Raw genomic sequence first — 24,420 nt, forward strand, 5'->3', positions numbered from 1 at the left:
TTTCAATAACAGGAGATAATAAAATCTACTGGTTTTGAACTGAAAAATGTTGGGTATAAATATATTATTTTTTACGACCAAATATTTAACGTTGTGGTAAGAAACTTCTATGCCATTCCACTCCACCTACACTATCCAATATCAAAATCCTAAACCCAAAAAAATCAGTTACATATTGCATTATTAACGAAAGAGTTTTTATAATCTATACAAATTTTTCTTTCACATTTTTTCATAACATTAAATAAAATTATAAATCGACTGTGAGCAATCTTCTATACTGTAATTTAAATGCATTTTATCCTTAATGCATTTTTGCAATAGAAAATTTTGTTCTATTTCTTACCACTACTGAAAATATTTGAACAATATTAGTTTTACTTTATATAATTTTAATGTAATCAGTTAAAAAAACTTTATCAAAAAATACTGAATCATCCGTCTAATATTAGGTTAATTTGTATAACGTGTATATTAAAAAGCAATCGTATAAGATTATTTACATTGATTATCTGCAGAATACGATGCCAAAATTTATATTTAGAATACATGAGTTCGCGATCAATGGATAAATTATTATATTCGTGAAAATGTTCTCATACGTCTAAAACACTAAACAAAAGTAATGTTGTTGTCGTACTATGTATAAAAATCCGAAACTAGTATTTATAACAATATATCGAAATGATTTGCGCATTCAAAAGGTCATCCGTTTTTTTTATTTTGTATAGATGAAATCTTAAAATGATGTCTGTATATTGTTTGAATAAACTATGAGATATTTCAATCTGTAATTTTGTCAATATATTTCTATGTATCATAAAATTACGAACTTTCCTACGAATTAGTGTATTTTATAATAATCGTTTAAAATTATAATTCTCTCAGGATTTATCTTTGAATGAATGTTTAAAAATTCATTGAAAAATCGATATTTTTTGTCATAATAAATCGCCATTTTATTCAGATAAACAAGATATGAAAACAAAACAAATCTATGTTTTGTTTTCGGTCATTACCAAAGAAGAAACGTTCTACCGTGTCAATCGCGGACATACCCCACACCTCTATTTCAGTTTAGCGTTCGTTAAAATATATAAGATTTTACAAATAATGATTCATTTAAACTTTGAATTTGTAATAATTTTGTCTGTCAGAGTTATTGTATTAGCAGTATGAATACGACCATCGGATTGATATATGTACATATGTTTTATTTTAAATAAATACACTCTACCAGAGTCCACATAATTCATTTGCCCATTTTTATCGTAAACATCAAATCGAATTCTAAAATTCTTAATATCAAATTATGTTTAAACGTTAAAAATTCTTTTGAAAAATATGGATTAAGTTACAGGACAAACTATCCTTTGACAATTCTTAAAAAAAAGATTGTCGACTGAATGTTGTTGATAAAGAAAACGTATACACGCTTATCAAAATAATTTTTTGAAAAATAACTTTTTTCTGAATTGAAGTTTTCTATACTTACGTAACTCAAAATATTATTTATGGCAATCTTTGTGACAGTCTGCATTAAATGATAACGGTGGAAACCGTAAAAGAAATTTTGTTTGAACAAACGTAAGAGATCAATGCTGTATATAAGAAACAATTATAATTATTTATGTACTAATAGTTGAATTGATGCATAAGTTTCACAATGACTTCTACCCAGGTGAAAGAAACGATCCCAGAAGATGTACATCAATTCAATATTACTTCCTTGTTTATTATTATCATTAATTGGTATTTATCAATAACTAACGTTATTAGCCGCCTTATATGTATAACGCAGTCTAAAAACAATCTTTTAATATTTACGTACATACATACGTACGTGTGTGCATGTGTGTATGCGCGCGCGCGCGTGTACATATACCTTTGGTAAAAAACATCGACCACGTAATACGGCAGTTACTAATGAACGTCTACTTTATCGGTGAGCAAGAACATGAAATTAGAAGGAACGGAAGTATTACGAAATAGATTTCATAATCTAAAAATTTGATAGTTTCATTCAACGAAATGCTGAAGAGCTTTCATTTAAATAACATATTACATACACATTATATACATTGGATAATAAATCATAACTTAGGTCGCTTCAAGGACAAAGATTACACTTGGATTTTGCTAAGAATTATTCACCACCGTCTTTCTATGATTAAAAATAGCATTACAACTTATATAAAATTAATTCGATATATAAAGGTTTCCAATATCGATCGTTAATTGTTGTTTAGCCTATGTTGAATGTAAATGATGAAAATAGAATATTTTATCCAGATTAGACTTGAAATATAGAAGAGTAAAAACAGTTATAAGGGCAAAGTGGTCGGTACGATTATCTCGCGTCTTAGAAAATATTGAATTAGAATTTTAACGTAGAATAATTCTTGATAGTTTCACTAATCTGTCAATAAAAAGGAACGGACAATGGAGTATCACTGTCAAAAATATACGCTTGGGAACATGTACACGGCGTATGACGTTGAATAACGTGTTAACAATGACTATTTAGTCAAATAACACGATTCATTTCTTCGAGATGAACGAGGAACTCGGTGCCTCCGATTCAAAATATGAAAACATCAAGAATTATATTATCTCTGTTCAAGATATCTGTTGTTTTATATTTTGCGATTACCGCATAAAATAGATATAACACTTAAACATTTAACTAGATTAACAACGCTTTATTCGCAGCGCAAGTCGACTCGTGGTGCTTAAAAAATATCTAAGTACAAGCATTTAGAAGACTGTACATTTTAAATCAACATTTTACATGGACACTCGAATCTATTGAATTATCTTTCCTAATAGTAACATATATTTCATTAGTTGAACTGTTGGAAATCATTAGAACTCTTTGAACCATGATGTCCTATACGAGTATTAATATAGTTTATCAAATATTTATTTGTAGAGTGCTTCGTAAGATACGATATATTCAGGAAATTAGTGTTCGAAATTAGGGTTTTCTGTATTTAGGTAACTTAATGTGTTTACTTTAGGTTCCCATCGAAAATTATTAATTTAAAGCTATGTACTATTACAATAAGTCTGTCCGCGAACCTCTGACACCTAGAAAAAAAAACAAGGAAAATTACTCGAATTCAAAACGATGGTTTCAATAAATTTTAAAATTTGTTCCCGTGAACCTATTTCTATGCAACTTAACTTAAATGAAAACTGAAAGTGCTTACTGTAAGACAGGGTAGATTAGGCTGAAATTGTATAATCTATTCGGATCGACGACTTGCACAATACCTTATTTTCTTACAAAAAAACGCGATCGGACTTGTTACGCAACCTGTTAATATAGAACAACGATATTAGCTCGTCTTAAATTTACACAAAAGTTTCCTGTATATCGAATACTTTACGAAACATTCTGAATATAGAATTTTTATAAGTGTTAGGTCGTTCATGAGACGGGATTCGAAAATTCTAAACTTTGTTTCACGAAATTATCGAAATGATCTAGTCAAGAATTAGACGTGCGCACAAAACCAAGAGATTCTTAATGTCAAATGTTAGTTAAATGCGAACTAATCGTAATGATTTCATCGCACTGTCCGTTAAATGTCCGATCAACAGAAGATACCATCTGTATGTTGTATGTTATATGTATACTACCTATAAACGCATGAACGAATTCAATACAGATACCTCTATATTGCTGCAATTAAGCTACTATATTTACGCAATACATATACCCTCCGCATTCGTAGCCATTGTTTTCGATTGGAAGAATCGAGGCTTGTGCTGCGGTTGATCGCAATTTATCTTTCTAATCACTAGTAATTAGAAATATCCCATTGTGCCTTTGTACACTGCGGGGAAAAATAACGCATGGTCTCACTTTGTACTTCAATAAGTAGTAGACAATAGAATCATTGGTGTTTCGTTTTAGAGAACTCTAGAAATAATCGTCCGATAGCATGAGCGTCTCCAGACGAATCGACGCATCAATGCACCGGACGCATTCTGGTCCAGAGCATCGTCGCATAATCAACCCCCTGACGCTTTTTTGGAAGATCTGTAACGCAGAGATTCCCTATGTTTTCAAATCATTAATTCCAATAAAAACTTAAATTAAATTAATACGATTTCTAGAAAAAAACATTTACCTGTTAACCGAAGAGTACACAGCAGTTTGCATTCAAACTGTAACTTGGTGACTGATAAGCCTAATTCTATATTTGTAATAGAGTATGATATACATATAGTTTTTGCATGTAATACAGTATAAATCATGGTTAGGTTTAGTTTTCTATTGTTTTTCACTTTGTTTGTACATGCAATCACCCAGTTAACAGGTCGAAAAAGATGAAAATAGATAGTATTCGTAATTTGCTAGAAATTCTTTAATAATTTTGTTTTAATCTAAAAAATTTGTGCAGTAAACAGAAATGAATGAAGTTATTTAAATCAGTGATGTAAACAAATATGTGTATTTCATTTCTCCAAATTAAATAAAACTATTTACTGATCATGACCGGTAGATAACAAAATAGCTAAAATGTTTGAAAACAATTTTTTCTAATCGATGTGAACATCACTGTCATTGTTAAGAAAATATTAGTATAAATCTTTCAGTGAACATATCTTGGAACAACAATTCACAAACAAATTAGTTGCAAAGCGAATTTACATTGCAGGGTTGAACGAAGTAAAACATCATTTTTGATTTATGATACTTAACTTTCAGTCCACATACGTACAATATATGCCAAGCGTAAGGGGTTGAACCTATACTATTATATAATAATTGTATTCGAGAGGCCAGATTCGTCCCTCCCGAAATTCTATCAAAGAGAAAACTCGATATTCTCAATAACCACGATTTCGTAGAACGCACACATACATCTTATCATTTGTATTTTGTTTTTGTTCGTTTGTTCTTTTTTTCTAATAAAATTCGATTACATCCAAATAATAAATATAAAACAAAATAATAATACTTGGAATTCTCCCCTGCTCGAGAATTCTATTCTAAACAAATTACATTTTTTTTCTTCACGTGATACTTCTGACAACACAAAAAGTTCGCGATTATTCGCACGAATACATTCCTTCCGATATAATATATCTCTATGTTCGTAGAAAAATTCTGTTATGTATTTATGTAAGCATCTTGAATGCTTTCTCGTCATAGTTCTCAACGAATTCCCGGTTAAACACACATCGTTTCGATGCAACGAATATCTCTCGCCTGTCACGTTATAATATTAACATCTACATTCTCTTCTTTAATCATCTGCCGCAATCAAGTCGAAGAAATAGAACCGAGTGTCTGTCGTAAAATACCGTTCTTCTCTACTATACATTGAAATGAAAAATAAACGCATTTAACCCTTTATAGCTGTATATGGAATAAGAATTCTCTGATAAACTATGTATATAATAATATTATTCTAACAACGTGGGGCTATGTTAAATCTGTTCAGAAAGAGAAACAGATTCGGTCTATGATATAAAAATATTTAGCTGTAAAGGGTTATAAACATTTAGATAAACATCTCACCTCTGCCATGATACTACAAACTAGATTAACTGTTAAAATTATTTTATAATTTCTCATTCAAGTATCGTTGATCGCATAGTCCAACAATGCAACAAAGGTCAACTTTTTGACACTTTATCATATAATTCCTTCCGCTTTAAATACAAATTACTTGTTGAGTCCAAAACGAATTTTCAAACAATACGGGGTTGTAGACCGTTAATACAAGAATATGCGTTTAATATGAAGCAAAATAAACAAGACCAGATACATACGGATACTACTGTAGTTCAGCTCGAGTTTTTCAATCCAACTGTGTTATTTAACTGATAATAAAATAACATTGTACACTTTGTGCATATTTACATATCTACAAAACATTGTTAATCCTAGCCTGCTTATGTTTTCAGCAAGTCTGTTCAAAATATATTTATTTAAAATTCAGTAATATATTGTTTACATGTATTCAGTATAATAACTTGGAAATATAAAATCAGACCATAGAATTCCTACACGAATTCTTCTTTAAAAATGAATGCTTCAATTCTGTGAATATTTTTTAACTTTTACCATAAATGGTTCGTTTGAGTTCAACTTATAGAAACAACGCAGAAAGTATTCGAGCTCACTGAAGGCACTTACATAAATTTAAATTTTTACTAAGAACCAATTACGACTTTCATAGATACAGTAGTATCCGTGATAAAAGTACAGTATATGAGATTCGTTTCCAATAACATACACCTTCATATGTATGATCAACGTTCGTGGTTTCCCAAATTTCACGTTTAGCATGTCCAGTCGTATTGTTTTAAAATAATGAAGAAAATAAGAATGCGTAATGTGTGTTGGATTCCATTCCAGTGGCTTCGTTAACGTGAGGTGGACGGCATTGGATTAAACTGATTTGACATGTTGCAGCAATAACACGGAGCCAAAATGTTTGCGTTCCTTAAGAGAAAATATATAACAAAAATTAGTGTAGTAAAGCACTTTTCTTATTTATTTTAAAGAGATATTGTTAAAATAAATAATTTATATTTATTATGAATATTGACAGCTGAAAATTTACTAACACGAATAATGCAGTAATATATAAAATATCTAACATACTGAATGCTGACTAAATTTTATATTTATTAGTAAGTAGTAGTATATTTAATTATAAAACAAAATTGATTAAACTTTTAGCAATAAATTAGTTTTTATATAATTATAAAAATAATAACATTTTTCTAACAGTTTATAATATTTGATAATAAGTAAGCATATATATTATGTATAACAAATAATGATAAAAATTAACTTTTTTATATATACCTTAGTTGTCGTTGCAATTTCCAACCAACTTGCCCTTTTTGCCCATGTTTACAGTACTGTTTTTTAAATTCACACACTAATTGCTAAGGTTGTGAACAGCCACTACTACAAGTGTTTCCTCCTTGACTCATAGAATCCATGGAAATGTCCCTCCTGTTTTCAGTACTGCGACTAAAATTGGTATTGTTAACAGTAGGAAAGCAAATGATCGGAAGGTTGTGTTGAGTCACATTTGACCCAACCTAAATTATTGTACTTCAGATATTATGAAAAAAAAAGTAGAAGGTTTTATTGTCAGAAATGACCCGGCCTTCCTGGCGAACTGTTAATATGTGTTGTAATGCATGAATCGATTTTTTATTTACATAATTACATGTACTATAATATTGTGCAAAAACATCCCTTCCAAATCTATTAAAATGGAAGTACTAAGTTATAAACAATTAACTTACTCTCTGTGAACGACGGTTATAGTGTTTCGAGAAGTTTCATCTTTTCTTTCGGAAAATGTACGTGCACTGGTTCGATTAGTCCATAGTTTTGAATTTTTGCTCTTCGACGAGCCTTCTGAAGCTTGCATATCCGTTCGTTTACTTTTCTCAGATGGAACTTCATTACTGTGTGATCCTTCAACTTCATCAACTGGTAGACAAGTTTCTATCATTGCTTCTAAGCAATTCACGAATAACTGAGCACTTTTAGCTGTACAATTAGACTATAAAATATTGAACATTATTGGGAGATTATATATAAAAATGAAACAAAATTTTAAGCAGTCATTTAAAATAAACTGAAGTGTATATCTTAATATGCTCCAAATATAATGAAATAGTATATGATATTTACTTACATTTGTATACGGACCAGCAAATCTCCACAGTCCTCCAAATCCACAACTTTGTAAATAATGTAATTGTTGCTGACTTGTATCCTCACATGCAATCATGTTTTGTATAATTGCTTGTACAGAATTTAGTATGCCTTGATCGTGACAGGAAGACAAAACATTATTGATTTTTGCATCGAGCAGATTGTGTCTGTAAAAATCAAAGTAACAAATAATGTTTATATAAATATAGTTGTTATTCCGTATAATTGTATTAATTTACGATATTAAAAAGTTTCTGTGAGATAAGAACTTACATTACTGGAAATACCTTCGGAAAAACTACAGAACCTTCTGCAAGGTATTCATAAAGAATTCGTTGCTCATTCTCTTCAGTCGAATTTTTCACCAAAGTAACCAGAACAGTTAAAACTAAAGTTTGGGTTGAAAAGTCTGTCAGCACTTCTGGATCGAGTAATACATTGTTTTCGTTGCTGACACTTACTCTGGCACTTCGATTCTGTATGAATCATAAAAACTTGACTATAGTATTGAAATTGATGAAGAAAAAGGTTTTGAATGTTTATACTCAAATACAATAATAGTACCTTTGGTTCTGCTTCTTCAGTGGATTTTGTTTCCTTTGCAGTCGGTACCGAAAAGGAGCGCTGCGTTTTAAATAAAATCCGTCCAGTCTAGTTAATGTTGCAGACATCATTTTCGTACAGATTGATGGAGTATGACACATACAAGTGACAAGTTGCATTGCATTTTAAGCAACCCAGGTACAGGCAAGATAGGCATATGTAGATGCGAGCATTGAGACCATAAGAGAAAATAGAGGAACATACAAAAAACACAAAACAATAAATAATATTAATAAATGGAAAAGTGATACTTATTTATTAAAATATGCTAAATATATGGCAAATTAGAAAATATTATTTTGAAAGGAATTATGTAAAACTTTGAATAATAAACTTTTTGTTAAGTAAGAACAAAAAAATTATATTAAATATAAATGGAACTTAATATGTTACATGTTCTGAGGAAAATACGGAGTACTTTCGTACTATTTTTTATTTCTGTGATAAAAATTTAATCAAAACGGCTAGTCATTGAAAACAATGTATTATTTCATACGTGGAACATTTAATATGCTGATATCTAAATAAAATATTACATACCTGATGCGTTGAATACTGTTTTTGTTGTCTAGCCTGAGTGAGAGCGGACTGATCCAATAAATCCCACGATTTTTGACGACGATTCGTAGGATTGCTAGTTGTTGCATTAGATGTATCCTGTGGATGGAGATACAATTTATAAGACAAGTTTATATAGTTTTTAAATATTAACTGTCAAGAATAGTTTACGTCACGATCAGTGACATAGTCATTTATCAAAGTCACGATAAAATCGTGGATATATCAATATCTACTTTTGCAAATGTATTATGCATAGTACAATATATTACACAAGAAGAATTACAAAACCTACTCACTGCATTATGAGGAAGCAAGTTATCAATACCGTCTGTACTACCCGATTCTGTATTTTTAGCGATCGAATGTCTAATATGACATCTACTTCTCACTTCTTCTGACACTGATACCAAAGCTAGTTACATAAAAATATATCAAGTATTACCTTCCAATATACAAGCACACTGGTATTTAAAGATGAGGTGAAAAAGAACTTTACCAGCTAAATAAGCTACGCTTTCTGGTGTTACTTCAAATTTGTCCCTTCTGAATGGTTTTGCTACAATACCTAACAACATAGTGAGCACTCTAGCTGTTCTTGTTACAGTCGTTGGAGTAGGATGTCTATATCCCTTCAAAAGATGTCCAACTAATGCAAAATGGAAGTTGGATTTGAATGATAGTCCTACAGCCTGATCCAACTGTTTGAAATGGCATTCTAAAGGTTCACGAGTTGACATCATAACATGTTCCAAAGTCTAAAATAAATAACACGTGTTTTTGAAACAATAATTAAATGCATTAAACACTATTATAAATAAAATAATTGTTAAGCAGCTACCTTGTCATCGAAATTTCCTTGAGATTCTAAAGTATGCAAGTTCTGTTCAAGAAGTGCTAAACCGCATGCATATAAGGATGCTTCATCCAATTGAAGAACCGATGTTGCTACCCAAAATAAAGACCGATGTATTGGAGATTCCTGAAGAGTATTAGAAATATTAACTGGAATAATGTTTGAAAATATTTTGACAGTATGTATACAAGGAGATGTAAGTTATAACTTACTGATCTCAATAGCGGCTGTAACCGAGTGAGGCACATAATAATTGCTTCGAGCAACGTAATATCATTAAAATTTTCCAATGCTTTCACTAGTATTCTTAGTAACTGTTTCATATCCTGATCATTGATACTTTTACTGATGCATCCGAAAACGATCAGAGCTCTTGGTTGAAGAGCTGGATTATAGCAAAACGCGAAATCTTTTGCCAAAGAAGTCCAAGTTTTCAACCAATCACATTGTGGAATGTCTCGCATACAAGCCTCCATTATTTCAAGGAGAGCATCCGTGATAATTTCTAAGCTAGTTAATGAAAGTCTTTCTCTTTCGTGTGTACCTGTAATGCTACGCTCATTGCTGGCGCATTTCTCGCTCGACTGTTTATAACTAGATTTAAATGCTGTACCCGCAGCTGATTTTACTTTACTAATACCAAAAAGTAAATAGAACTTTGGAAGAGAAAACTCATCTAAACTCATTCGCAATATTCTGTAAGTGTCTTCTGAAAAAGAAGGAGAACTACAGGTGCAAAGCGAGTGGATACTGTTGATGACCAATCCATGGGTAGATGCTCGCATACTCAAACTTCCGGAACAGACAAGGAACGTTACTGTGTGGAACAAGTAGGGCAAATGTTTCCCCACATCCAGGCAGTTATTGAAAGACAACATCAGTAAGTATCTTGCTAGAATAGCAATATCATTCCATCCTGTATGCTGTTCTAGTAATTGTGTTGGAGAAGTACAGGTTTTATCCACAACTCGGCAGAGCCTTCCTATTACTTTTTTCGCGACCAACTGAACATTTCCAGATGCCAAGGCTACTGCTGTATCTGCCATTATTTCAACTGTTGGCGATCCAAGTTCGTTGGTACTACGTTGAATAAAATTGTCAAGTACCGTATCTATTAAATCCGGCAATCTTCCAATTGTGCTCCATATCTTGGCTTGTATACTTGGATACATTTCCACTTCTTCGATGGTCAACGTAATTAATTTCTCTAAAATCTTTGTCACTTGCTTTTGACGTTTTCCTCCACCGTCATTCGGTTTGTAAAATCGCACAAGGTTATTCAACCATGGAGTCATATATTCTAAACATAAATGTTTTAATTCGATGCTCGATAATCGGAATCCTTGTATGCATTCTTCTAGAAATTCCAAAGTCAGGTGTGGATCTTTGGAAGCTAAAGTTTCGCTGAGGTGTTTGATGAATATTGTATTATTCGATGGTATGCAGAGTCCAGATGTTTCCAACAGCTGTCCTTCTATTTTCAAGTCAAATGTTGCAGTTAAAGCGCATAATTGATTATATGCCGCTGTTCTCAGATTTGGATCCGAGCTACCGAGATTCAATAAAGCCATGTTTAATAATGTGCCGGGTACATGTTTAGGTCGAATCTTTGGATGAACCGACACAGACTCGGGCTGTGACAGTTCCCATCGATTTCTTATATGAATTATAGCCTGAACGATGCTATCGCGATCGTTGTGAATAAAAGATAATGGGCCTGTTTCGTTTGAGATGGTTAATGTGAATTGATTGTCGTCTAGTAAACAAACCTTTTCAATTTCTGACGCATAATAAACATCATTTAAAAGAACGGAATGCGATAGTACTTTGCATCGCTCTGCCGACGTAATTTGTATAGCAGTTGGTCCAACTTTCACGGATACCTTAGTTTCCTTGTGAGAAAGTTTCAAGGCGCTGTTGAAAACCTTCAAATCTTCGTCAAGAGAGAGCGTAGCACCAGGCAGTTTTTGTTGGTCAATGTCAATCACATCGTTCAAACGATTCGGTCCATCGAGAAAAATTACTTTTTTGTTGTTTTTTAAAGGTGCCAAGATTCTGTCATGGAACTTTGTGTACTCCCTTACCCAACTATTGCAATTGTAAATATATGCAGCGTGAATTTTCTCGTAGGCGGTTTTAGGCAATATATATAACCATTTCTGTAGAAAGTCAGTTCTAAACCGATTGTCAGAACACGTATGCGTGAAATCGACAACCAATTCATACGGAGCATGCCAGAATGGTTTTAGTGTAAGAATTACGTGATATATCAGCAACTCGTCGTGTGTATCACCAAGACAGGTTCTACAAAAATATAAAGTTCCAGTTAAAATTTACAACTTAGTCTTAAAGTTAAATAATAATAAGTTAAGGATCAAAGTACACACTTATAACGTCTAGCAATGTAATAAAATATAGGGTATCCTTGTTTACTGGTTCCCGCTTGATAAAAGATATTTAAATTCTTGATACTCTTAAATTCTTCCTTTTCATGTACATTGTGTTTCACCATAATTTCTTCAAAATTGGTTGAAGACATATCAATACTTGACCACCGAGCATAAGATGAAGAAAATACTAAACTATTGAATGAAATTAACGTGTTTTAGGGGTTGATATTTTTTATGATAATTTATAATAACTTAAACATATTTGTATGACTACATACTGTGAATCTACCGGTTTGTGTTCGGGAGGACCAAGGTACGCCAGCAGCGTAGCCATTTTATCAAAAGGTCTTCTTCCTACCGCTTTGTGATCGCGGCTGCTGCTAAGGTAATCACCAATTCTTTCTTGATGATTCCAAAGCAATCTATGTAGTGCTAGTACATTAGCATCTGACACAAACGACATTGGATGACTGGCTTGATCTACTGTTTCACAATCAGACGCTATTTGTATGAAAAACCTTCTCCCAATTTCAAAATGCGCCCGCAAAAAATCATTGAAGGGTAGCATGTGTTGTTCTTTACTGAACTCAACATGATTCGCAATATTTTGAAGTATTTTAGACATTAACATGAGACCTCTTTTCACTTGAGAAGGTACAGGTTTGTTCACAATACCCATTTCTTGAGGTGATACGATAGCCGGATTGATGAAACGCAAAAATATTACTGTCCCTACTGCACCAATATTGTTCTGAGGACATTGTGGAAATCTTTTACTAAGTACTTGGTATAAGCAATGACACATAGATCGCAATTGTGGTGGAAACCTGGAAAAATGATTACGAATGGTATAATAAACTGTGCCCATGTAATAAAATTACACAAAATTAATATTATAATACTTTTGTGTAAATTATATTCGTGCAATACATAGTGTTAAACGACTCATTTCGTACACTTTTATTTCAAACGTTTTAATAACTTACCGATCGGCTGAAGATACTATAGCATCAAATACTTTTTGCGTCAATGCTATCAAATTGCGACCATTTTGCTCTATGTCCTCGTTGGTGTCCATTCTTGCGCTATCAACTTCAAATCCAGTTATCGTGTCATCTAACAGCGGCGTTATTAATGGTTCCAATAAATTTTGTAAATAACTTGCACCATAAATTTTGAAACAAAATGCCATAATTTTACTTCCAAGACTATTTCCTCGAAATAGAGTTTGCATGCAATCAGAGACTTCCACTTCGCGGTAGAACATATTCCATAGGAGTGGTGATAATAAGTGTTTTGCATCGAACAATGTCACAAAAACTCGTGCAAGCTCATCCATTTGATTTGTTGTTACAACATTAGCTAGAGCCATTGCGATAGGCAATTCTCCTTTGTCGCTGATCATTGTAACAAGTTGAACCAACTGCTCAAATCTATCTGCTAATACTGTTTCTGCTAGCGTATCAAATTCTGTTCCTTGTTGAAGAATTTTAGTGAGAACTTCCATAAATGCTGCTCGCGTTTGTAAATCAGGATTATAACCCAAACCTATAATTATTAAGACATTTAAAAACGCAATGAATAAAGTATGTTAAAATAAAATATTTTTAAATGGATTCACTTAAATCACATAATTTCACTTACTTAACGAATGCATCAAACCACTATCAATGTTTGCACTGAGAAGATTACTCATTGCTTGTATGGTAGCATTTCGTAGCGTAGACAATTTACCGCTAGATAAACGTCGCTGCTGAGACGCGAGCTCCTTTTCTTCTGCAGCGGCTTCGTTGCAGTCGTTTAACAAGTTCATGAAGAGCGTAAAATATTTCAAAAATAATTGGGATTTTGCTTCCATTAGATCACCACGGTCCGATTCTTCAGGTTGCAAAGGAAGGCCTCGTAATAATGCTCCCACCGCTTCCATACAAGCTTGATCCAAATCTCTAAAAAGTATCACACAAATATTTGGAAAATTTCATAAGATATAATCTAAATAAGACACTTGTCTATCTTACATTTTTATGATTTTATTAATTAGACTATTGTTAGTTAAATATTTTAGTTCATTAAAGATTTAAATTATACACGGAAATCAAGAAGCTAAATACTGTGCGTTAAAATACACTCCAGTATATATCATTGGACAGTTATCACAATAAATATCATAACTGTTCGATGACTTATGAGCAATAGTAGAGCTCATATTGTTTCTATTCTGTTGTATACATGTATATAATTACTAACGTAAAAGATGGTTTACCTAGTGAGAACAGTTATGTCTGCACTAGTTGATGGAGTAATTTGATGTGTAGCACCCATCACCCAATCGGTTAAATATTCCACGAGCTTATTTCGGAACTTCATTTCTTGTCGAAATGCTAAATCATCCCGCCGTTTCATCATTGCTTCGACAAGCTCGCATAATTTAGTTTTAATATGAATAGAATGTACTGTCATGTCCAAATGTCGAACATATCTGACGATTGCTAACATCATTCCTTCTATACTCGTCATCCCAAGATAGTCAGAAGGCTGTTCCGTCTTTGAGTCCAGTATATTTTTCATAATAAATATTATATGTTCAATGAATTGAGTGTTAACATCTTCTACTACAATTTGTCCAGCCTGATTAAAGAATTTCTCAACTATGCTTTTAATCTGATCGAAAAGTATTGGATATAGTGCAGGACTCATTTCATGACCAACTAATTCCTTAACGTGGTTCTGAATTTGATTTCCAAATTTTTCATTATTACAAAGCAGTAGACGCAGTAAATTGAAAACAAATTGCATGCAATATTGAACTTCTTGACTTGGATTTGATAAACAATGTTCCTGTTTTGACGAACATTTTTTTAAATCCGGATTTGCTAGCATGCCTGATAATGGTTTATTTGAAGACTGTTTCTGCAAACACACTCCACCTAAAGCGCAGAGAACTCCCGTCATATTTGCCCACTCATTAATTTGATCCTCTAATTCATGTTCTGAATTTTGATGCGATGCTCTACGTTTTCCTGTACTTCGATGGTACTCCATTTGACCATCCTCGATTTTAAATTTCGGATAATTCACCAGTTGCCGAGAAGTAATTTCCCAGTTTCTAAATGTTTCTTCCCAAGCCTAAATATAAAGAAAATATGTATTTATATCACTTTCTATTCATAAATATTAAGTAATTACTAGACTGTTAGAGTATATGCAAATTTACTTTATCTAAATGAATGAAAAGTATTTAAAATCGGATAAAAATCAATTTCGTTATGAACAATGTCAATATGTCGAAAATACAACGAATCTATATTAAGTACTGTCAAATTTATACTGATTATTTTTTAAAGATTTTTATACAATGCATGTACTTCAAATTCTACAGTTTTGTAATTACAGTAGCAATAAAAACATAGAGTATAAATTGTTACATATACATACAGGTTGTACACCATTCACACAATGTTCTATCTTCCTCAATAAGGCCATAATTCTTTTTTGTAAAGCAGCGCGTCCTAAAATATATTTTTGGACATTATTATTCATTACTGATAAAATAGTTATAATAACTGAATTAGTTTAAAGAATATAAATTGCAAAGTATTCTCAATTGTATTTTTTGAATAACACGTACCATGATTATGATCGTGATAACATATTTCACTTTCCCCGCTGGCTGTTATGGTAACAAGGTCTTTAATACTCTACTGCAGCCGTATAAGGATTATACTAATCAAAATACAAAGTGAATTCAAAAATTCATGAATGAATGTTTGAATTCGGGTAAAAATATTTGCATTAGCAATTCGAACCGAAACTGATTTTTTATAAATTTCCATTTCTTTAGGCCACATGTTGAACTATTTTAAATGAACAAGTTTAAGAGTAAAAAACAAATAAATATATTATTGTTTAAAATTAATGCTTAGCTATTGCCAATTAGTTCCCATTTTTCGATTCGAATTCCGATCTAAAACATATGATAATTCATATTCCTAACTAAATCAAACCTTCGATACATACAAAGTTAAAACTTACCAGTGATTAACGCAGTAGAAGCTTGTGCCAATTCAAGATATAAATGATAGTTAGGAAGTAAACAAGTTACAGCTACTTCATCACTACCACATCGTATTTCTGCTTCTTCACACAGCAACGCAAAACAAGACATTGATACTAAAACCGCTTCCATATTTATACTCCACAAGTACAAGAAAAGTGCAACCTGAAAATACAGATGTAATTAATATACACTGTAATACGACATACATTTAAATACGTTCCAATTTAAACAAACCTCCATTTTAATGTGTGCCTGCTTACAGATAGCAATCTGGCTACCCACATTCGCATAATCCTTATGCTGTGCAAGAAAAGCGTTTCTACAAATCAATATTTCCCTAAGCCATTTTAGTATACAGGTGTAATTAACAATTTGATGTTGAATTAATTTTTGAGAAATGGAGAACAGAACTTGTGAACTAACATCCCAAAATGTATTAATCGGAGCTTCCGGATTCCATGCTTTTATTTTATCTGGATGATGTAATACTAATAATGCTTCCATTGCTTCGTATGCTATATCTGGCATTGTCGGTTGATGAACCAAAGAAACTAAACCGTTAATTAATTCTAATGTGGAGCTTTGTATTTCGTGACCAGCTTTCCCTTGGTTCTGTAAAAGAAATCAGAGTTTGTATGGTACATGTAAAACTAAATAATGTTTAGTTCATAAGCAAATCACATTATATAAAATACTTACATTTAGTAACAACATGGGATCAGCATGAATAAGTTTTACCATCCATAATAATAAATTTCTGTAACTGGATACTTCTTCTCCACGGTCTCTATATTTATTCTGTTCTTTACCTTTGAGTGTTAAGCTTTGAATCACTCGCAATGATGTGTGTGGTATGTAACTCTGTGTCACTTTACTTAAAATATCGGTAAACATATTCCTAAGTTCTGTACTGTACGAATACAGAAGATCTATTTGAGGCCACCACGGCAGTCTTGGTTGAGTTACAATTCTGAAACAAAAGATGTATTAGAATTTTTAATTGGAAGCTAATAAAAATTAAACTTTTAAAAAATATTGTTGTAATAACTTTTTCCTTACTTGTATAATGAGCTAACCAAGACAAATTGGTATGTTGATGGAAAACTCAGGTTCAAGCAGACTTTAAGTACTTCGTTGTTGTGAGGTTTAATGCGAAAACAGCTAACAAAACAGTCTATCATTAGGTCGATGTCTTGGGCAACGTAGCTATGACCACGAGAGAATAGTCTTCCCGGACTAAAAAGTAGTGCCATTAAATCATTGATTACATGTTGAACAAGCGTGAAGATGACGTTCTTCGAATCGAGATTGTTTATGTATGTTGACGCTTTACAAAGTTTAACACAGGTGACTGCTGCAGCTTCTATTATTTGCCTACTAGAGTTACCATGCATTCCTAGACGTCTTTTAACCATTTCAATAAATTGCTTTTTTTTCATATGTTTTGCCACACAAGGAGCACCAGAATCAGCATTCACTATTTCTTCTAAAACTTTTGGTGAAAGTATCAGAAGCATAATTTGTAGAGACCAAACGGCTGCAGCTCTTCCTTTTTTATTGTCTGCAAATGTGTCGAGAATGTCAAATAGTTCTTCACATGCTTTTCCAAGATCTTCAGTAGGCTTTTTTTGAATATCAGCAAATTCATGTGGATATGTATCCATCCAGTTCCAAATTGCTTTTTCCAATGAATTCATAAGAACAATGTGTGCTGATTTTTTCAGTTGCTTAAATTTTTTAATAGTTTCTGCAATAATAAAAAATTTAGTAACAATAAACAGACTATGCAATATTATTGATAAAACAAATAAAGGCTGAATACATTTATGAAACAAATATAAATTCCACTTGATATGTCTAAGCTTTCTAATGATGAAAAATAATAAGCTTTTAGATAAGTTTAAGTTAACTTAATTATACAAAATAGCAAATAAGAAATCGTTAATTAATATAAAATAAAATTTATTAATTATTTATGCCTTATTCATACCATTATTGTATTAGTGCCAGAATATAATATTTATATAAATACTGATACTAATATTTTTAAAAGAAAAAAACTTACCATTTAATAGTTTTATTAGTCTATGAACATCCACATTAATATGCTGAATTAGTTCAATATCACTGTAATCAACATTTTCATCGCCGCATTTTGCTAATTCTTGAAGTCTTGCGGATATTCTGTTAAACACAGCATTAAAAAAGTTTAAGCTCAACGCAAACAATACTTTGCTTGCCAAATTTTTCAAATGAGTATTTTGGGCACTATCATTTGGAATATCTGCAAATTGTAAATTATTATGATATTCAATTTTACAGCAATGAAGAATTAGAGCAACTATTTTTAAAACTTTTGTACCTATAAATTGGCATATTTCTCTAAGCAGAAACTTTACATTCATAGCTTCGTCAAATTTAACTGTATCTTTTGGTTGATTTGCAAGACACTTTTCCAAAGTGTCCAAAACAATGATAATAGATTCATAGCAATGCCGATCTTGGTCAGAACTGTGGAAAATGCGTTGACTTCCAGTACATGGTACCATTTCAGTAACATTTTGAAGTATCTTAGTGAGACTGGATATTACAAGAGAGAAACGGTAGCGAGAAATTTGAATCAGGCATTTTTTGTTTCTTTCTTCGTTCATACGAGAGTGTGTGGTTTGTGGGCCACTGCGACACGGCAACTGTATATAAAAAAATTATCTAATTATTAATTATTATTTCTGAATACACACAATGTTGAATATTCAATTGAATTTAACCATGTAATTGTTAAAACTTGAATTAATAAATTAATAAAATCATGTGTGTGATGAGATCCTTTAATATTAACCTCTTCATATTTTAAATCATTCCTAAAATAATTTGAATGGATTACATGCCAACATTTACATGGTGATATCAATATATATTCCTAGATATTTAAACAATTGTATTATAATTGTTATTTGACTCATTATAATTTGACAATTTTAAACATTTTAAATAAATTTGTGAATGAAATGTATCAAACACAAAATATAAAATGTACAATTGTTTGTTTTGAAACGTATTATTACTACTAAATTTTCGAGTTTCCACATTTTTTTCATGTGTATATTAATTTTTATTGATATATTTATAACTTTTCGAATATAAAAAAATTAGGTAAGAATTGAATTAAAAAAATATAATATTTTATTTTTTATTGTCATTTATAGAGAAAGTGATTATTTAAAAAATTAATAGTATTTATAATAAAATATTATCAAGATTTATGTCCATTGCATTTATGCGTTTGTATGAATTAACCGATCGAAGACACTATTTCAGTGACATATGCCATTCACAGAAATCTCAAATGTTACATGCGTATTCGTATAATTGGATTTGCTTCTCAGTATTTAAATGCATCGAGGTGTCTCATAGATTCGAATTCTTCTGCATATAAGCCGGGTGCAAATTTCATTCACCACCCCGTGACACAACGTAAGCGGTGTTATGTGGATATAGGAAGATTGTTAAATGGAGAAGAAAACTATGGAGAGTATTGCAATAATTTAATTTTTGAACTTTTTATTTAAATAATTTTATATTCAAATAGTTGGCAGAATTCTTGTGTTAAAGAAAGATATTAATATTATTCAACACTAATTAATATCTTATGCGATTATTCAATTAAAACGGAATGTAATATGTTTAAAAATCCATTTAATCAAATCAATTAAAGTTTCTCGGGATTTCTAAATAATTTTAAAGCGTACGAAACATTAATTTTAAAAATCTCATATCTTATTATGGCTATATAAGTTATTAATTTTTAAATATCATTTACACTAAATTTTTTAAATAATACTTGAATTTTGAAACACCTTGTATACACCTTAACTGAATAGCTGAAAGGGTGGAGGGAAAGGGGGGGAAGGGGCGAAGGTCAAACCGTGGACTCCAAGGCGTGTAGAGGGAGGAGACCGCGAGAAAGCATCTTCCCATGAATGAACGAATCAATCAACGAACAAACGAAGGACAGTCTGGACGGTACAGACAGTCATGAGGACAATGATACGAACTATTAATGACTACACCAGTAAATGAAAAGATAAATTGTTTAAATTACATATCATTTTAATTCGAAATTTATGAGAAAAATATAAAATCACCACAATATATTATCATTTATAAGCTACAAATTACGGACTGACTTCTCGTCGTTGATTGAAGTAAAAAATAATTTAAGAAAACCTGAATGGAAATAACATGCAAATATAGATACATTTTTTCCTTAATTGAGAGAATTAAAAGATAATTAAATAAAACCAGAATTGGAATAATATTAATAAAGCTAACAAATAATTAAATAAGAGCTAATCGACAACAACAAAAAATTCGACAGAAATACTGAATTGAATGTAACATGTAGATTTCATTTGGTATTCTATCTGATCAATTTTCCCGAAGTTTTGCTGCAGTATTCGGTGCTTATAAAATTTTCCTTGCGTATGTATATCATCTAGATCCTTAGTTTCTTACTATTCACCAATAAATACTTATTAATAGAAACTGTGTTTTACTCTCATTTCGTGGCTCTGGTGTATAAATGATGTCAATAGCACAGAATCATGCTTTCTTATAAAAGTTTATGTAAGCTGTAAGCAATCGAAGTGACCGCTGCCGGCCTTTCCGATTGTGTACAGAACACAGTAGAATTATTTCGATACAATGTACACCGAACACGAACGGAAAGGAAACGATGTAAATAATAACAAAAGGAGGCATGGCAGGAATGATAAGAGGAGACGAAGTATGTAGAGACAAAAGAAAGGACCAAGAAGTGTAGGTAAAGGTGAAGAAAGAGAAACAGAGGAAGAGAGAGCAAATGAGCGAGAGAAAGCACCGGAAGAGGGTAGGTAAGAAAAAGAGAGGAGACAGCTACGAAAAGGGAAGGCGGATAGAACAGGAAAAGAAAGCTAAACAGATTTGTAGATCGAGTCACAGCTGGGATGTACCTGTTCCTCGAAACGTGTGATCAGCAAATTCGCCCATTCTTCCGGCTTTTGCGTGCCCATCGCCGCCCGAGGTTCAGTGACGAGCCGTCATCACGTACGACGATTCACCAATTCGCTACGAATATCCGACATCGGTATGTCGCCATTTACGAACGTCGACTGCCAGGCGAGACAGCGCCGCAACCGCAACGGCTCGTTCTTTCTCTTCCGTTGGGGAGGGGCGCTGTCACAGAGCCCTCAAGAATTACAGCGGGGTCTGGAATGAAGATCCTCGATAGATGAAACCGATACCGACCGAAGCTACTCGATATTTACATACACCAGATTTTCTGACGACGGCACTGAATTATCGTCTCTATAGAAAATGCCGTGGTACGATTACAGATGAGGTATAGAATAGCTCACTCATGCAATGTATTTTCATGGCCCAAAATCATGGGGCTCTAGAGCACTATTACCATTTCCGTGTCGTGCTCGTCATTACCGATAGTTCACACATTTAGGCACGTTAGCAAGAAGCGAATATCCTATATATTTCATTTCTACTATGAGTGTCGAGTATTACGGAGGCAGTAAGCGTATTCGGCGCGACATTTAAATGGTGGAAATAGCATTTATGCAGCATATAGTACAAAAATACGATATAAACTGTAATTATTTTTGTGAATAGTTGAGTAATTATTTTTATTAATTATGTAATTAGTAAAGATACATATATAGCAATAGTTTTAAACATTCTTTCGTGTAGACGTTAATTTACAACGTTAATTTTATAAGCTTTATATTGCTTGCATTGTAAAGCAATTTCAAAATAGCATTGAATGCAATGTTTGTGCGGATCCTAAATCTGTGTCCCATAAATTATTTAGTCACTTAAAAATGGGGTTTCAAACACTTAAGAAATTGAAGCTTATTAACGAAAATCTAGTATTTCATACATCTCATTCATATTACGGCATGTTTTATGATTTGAACGTATATTTAAACGACTCCTTTAAATTTGAAGTTAGATTTCTCGAATCATTTATGCTTGAAAAATGACTCCTCATTTCTGATACTATCAGTTATTTTTATTAAAATATTAAATGGTACAGAGATCAGGTAAGGGGTTTTCATCGTAGGATATTGTATAAAGATGTCTTTTAGTTCGCAATAAATGGTTCATATGTGGTTGGTTATTAAGACATTATTTGCTAAGGCAGTATTTATATTAAGGTGTTAGTTATTAAGTAAAACTTGTTGTGAGAAAGGAAGGAATACCGAATTCGGAATCATTCTGACTCCCTCTTGGGTTTCCAGTTACAGCAACCTCCACGTGGCTAGATTTGAGTAATCGACGTAATTTTTGATTCCCAATTATTTACAAGTCGAAAAGACCTCTTTCGTTCTGCAACTGATTCGAAATCAATAATTACATCGAGCTAATGACTGTGATCATTCAAATATGGAGTAATTTCTCAAGCATAAATGTTTCTGAATACCGTCTTTGGATGACAAAATAATACATTGGGTATCAAATCTGCCTCAATCTCGCCTCTGGTGCTAGATCTACTTCTATATCTGTTGTGGATTAGTAACTATTCAATATTAAAATTATCGATAGAGTAGTATACCAACAAAATTAATAAGATAGAAATTGACATTATCTACAAGTGGCAATGGCTCAAAATGGTGATGCTATCTGTTATGAAAAAAATGTATCTCCTGTCGATAAATTTGACTAACAGTTTCGACGTTTTGTCACAATCGGCGACTGCATTCCAGAAGTAAAAGTAATTACAATTCAAATACAAAATAATATTTCAACACTTTTTCGCCGGTATTTGTTAACTTGTTAAAGGTTAAGGAAAAGTGGAAAGAATGATGTTAAGATAGGTCGACTGCGATCTGAAAATATTTACGATAGAATACTCAAAATCGAAAAATAAATGTCAGCTGCACATGAGAATGGAAGTGCTGTTATAAATTGTTTAAAAGCTCAAATACTAATTACCTTTCTTTTCTGGACTCACTATTCATTTTGTTTCAGTCGGTCTGTTTTTGATATATGTAATTATCTACACATAGTCTAGACTGTAAGAGTTAATCATTATTTTTCAAAAGTGTAAGAACGGATTCGCGAATACGTGTGAACTGATTTCGTAAAACGGTGCGACGTTTTGCAATTTCGAGACAATTCTATTCGATGCATTCAGTGGTACACGTGCAATACGAGAAATGCGTTTCGCAAAAGCGTTTCGCGATTTCACTGCGGAAAATAAAACGTCGAATCGTTGAATACATCGATCTACGGGCGCAGCCCTTACTGAACGTAATGGCAGAGCGCATGGGGTCAGAGTTTTTCAATTTCGATATGCATGCTGAATAAAGCACTTTTTATTGCGACTTTTATCAGATTTTTCTCTCGATTTAACGTGCCGCCCCGACTTCGAAAATCAAGAAGAATCGATGGGACATATCCTAGTTCCAGTTCCCAAGTACGGCCGACTTGTTTTCTCTGTGCAGTTTTAAGCTACCGAACGAGTAATGGGAACGTCAGTCAATGAAAACTCGGTCGGATTGATAGTTTTCGTAACTCATGCGAACGGAACGCGTGCACTGTAACCACTATACATATGTATCAACTTTTTCATTACGAACGCTCCATCGAGATCAATTTTTCAAGTGTCTTTCACCTGTCCAGACACTCGAACATCCATAACTCGATGTCATTATTATTGTAATTACAGTTCATTGTGTTAATATAACGAAAATCGGTGTATTAATATCGTAGCTTTTGTACCTAACAACTAAAATCGTATTTGACGAGGTTATTTCAATCGATTGTAAAATATATTCCCGTGGGAGTCCTTAAACTTTTAAAAGCTTGGAATGAAGTTGCAAGAGCATAGTTTACGGCAAGTTCGTTTAGGTTTAAAAAAACATTAATGATAATATCCAAAATCGATAAATTTTGACTGCCTGGTTGGAAAAAATGATTGGATTTTACAGGGGTGCTTCGAATCGATTTTTAAATTTATTTCCGCGGAATATTTGAACTTTTAATGGCTCAAATTGAAACTGGTAGAACGGACTTTATAGTAGGTGCAGTCTGCTTTTAAGCAAAATTCAGAATTGCATGGAAAAATCGATTAATTCCGATTTCTAGTTGGGAATCAAATTATTGGATTAGAAAGGGTCCGTGGGGATTATGATAGGTTTATGTAGGTTGAAATAATAATTCGAAATGAACGTGTAGAATGTCGACAAAAAGAATGACT

At 32.3% G+C, this 24,420-nt stretch overlaps 1 protein-coding gene across 1 annotated transcript; it reads right to left on the bottom strand.

Moving 5' to 3' along the window:
- Positions 1–951: 951 nt before the first annotated feature.
- On the bottom strand, positions 952–21,302 carry Nf1 (neurofibromin 1). Its single transcript, XM_078191674.1, has 25 exons — positions 21,161–21,302; positions 18,532–18,859; positions 18,235–18,453; positions 17,229–17,916; positions 16,869–17,139; positions 16,404–16,781; positions 16,145–16,331; positions 15,741–15,782; positions 15,548–15,621; positions 14,376–15,238; positions 13,757–14,058; positions 13,099–13,660; positions 12,391–12,939; positions 12,110–12,304; positions 9,935–12,026; positions 9,708–9,848; positions 9,366–9,624; positions 9,166–9,281; positions 8,849–8,965; positions 8,270–8,356; positions 7,979–8,181; positions 7,686–7,872; positions 7,288–7,550; positions 6,836–7,006; positions 952–6,466 (listed from the first exon to the last, which is right to left on the bottom strand). Exons 1-24 carry the CDS (start codon positions 21,218–21,220, stop codon positions 6,919–6,921), a joined length of 8,271 nt encoding a protein of 2,756 aa, XP_078047800.1. The 5' UTR covers positions 21,221–21,302; the 3' UTR covers positions 952–6,466; positions 6,836–6,918.
- Between the last annotated feature and the right edge of the window lie 3,118 nt (positions 21,303–24,420).

Source organism: Augochlora pura, chromosome 10 (assembly GCF_028453695.1).
Source record: "Augochlora pura isolate Apur16 chromosome 10, APUR_v2.2.1, whole genome shotgun sequence".
Taxonomy (NCBI): domain Eukaryota; kingdom Metazoa; phylum Arthropoda; class Insecta; order Hymenoptera; family Halictidae; genus Augochlora; species Augochlora pura.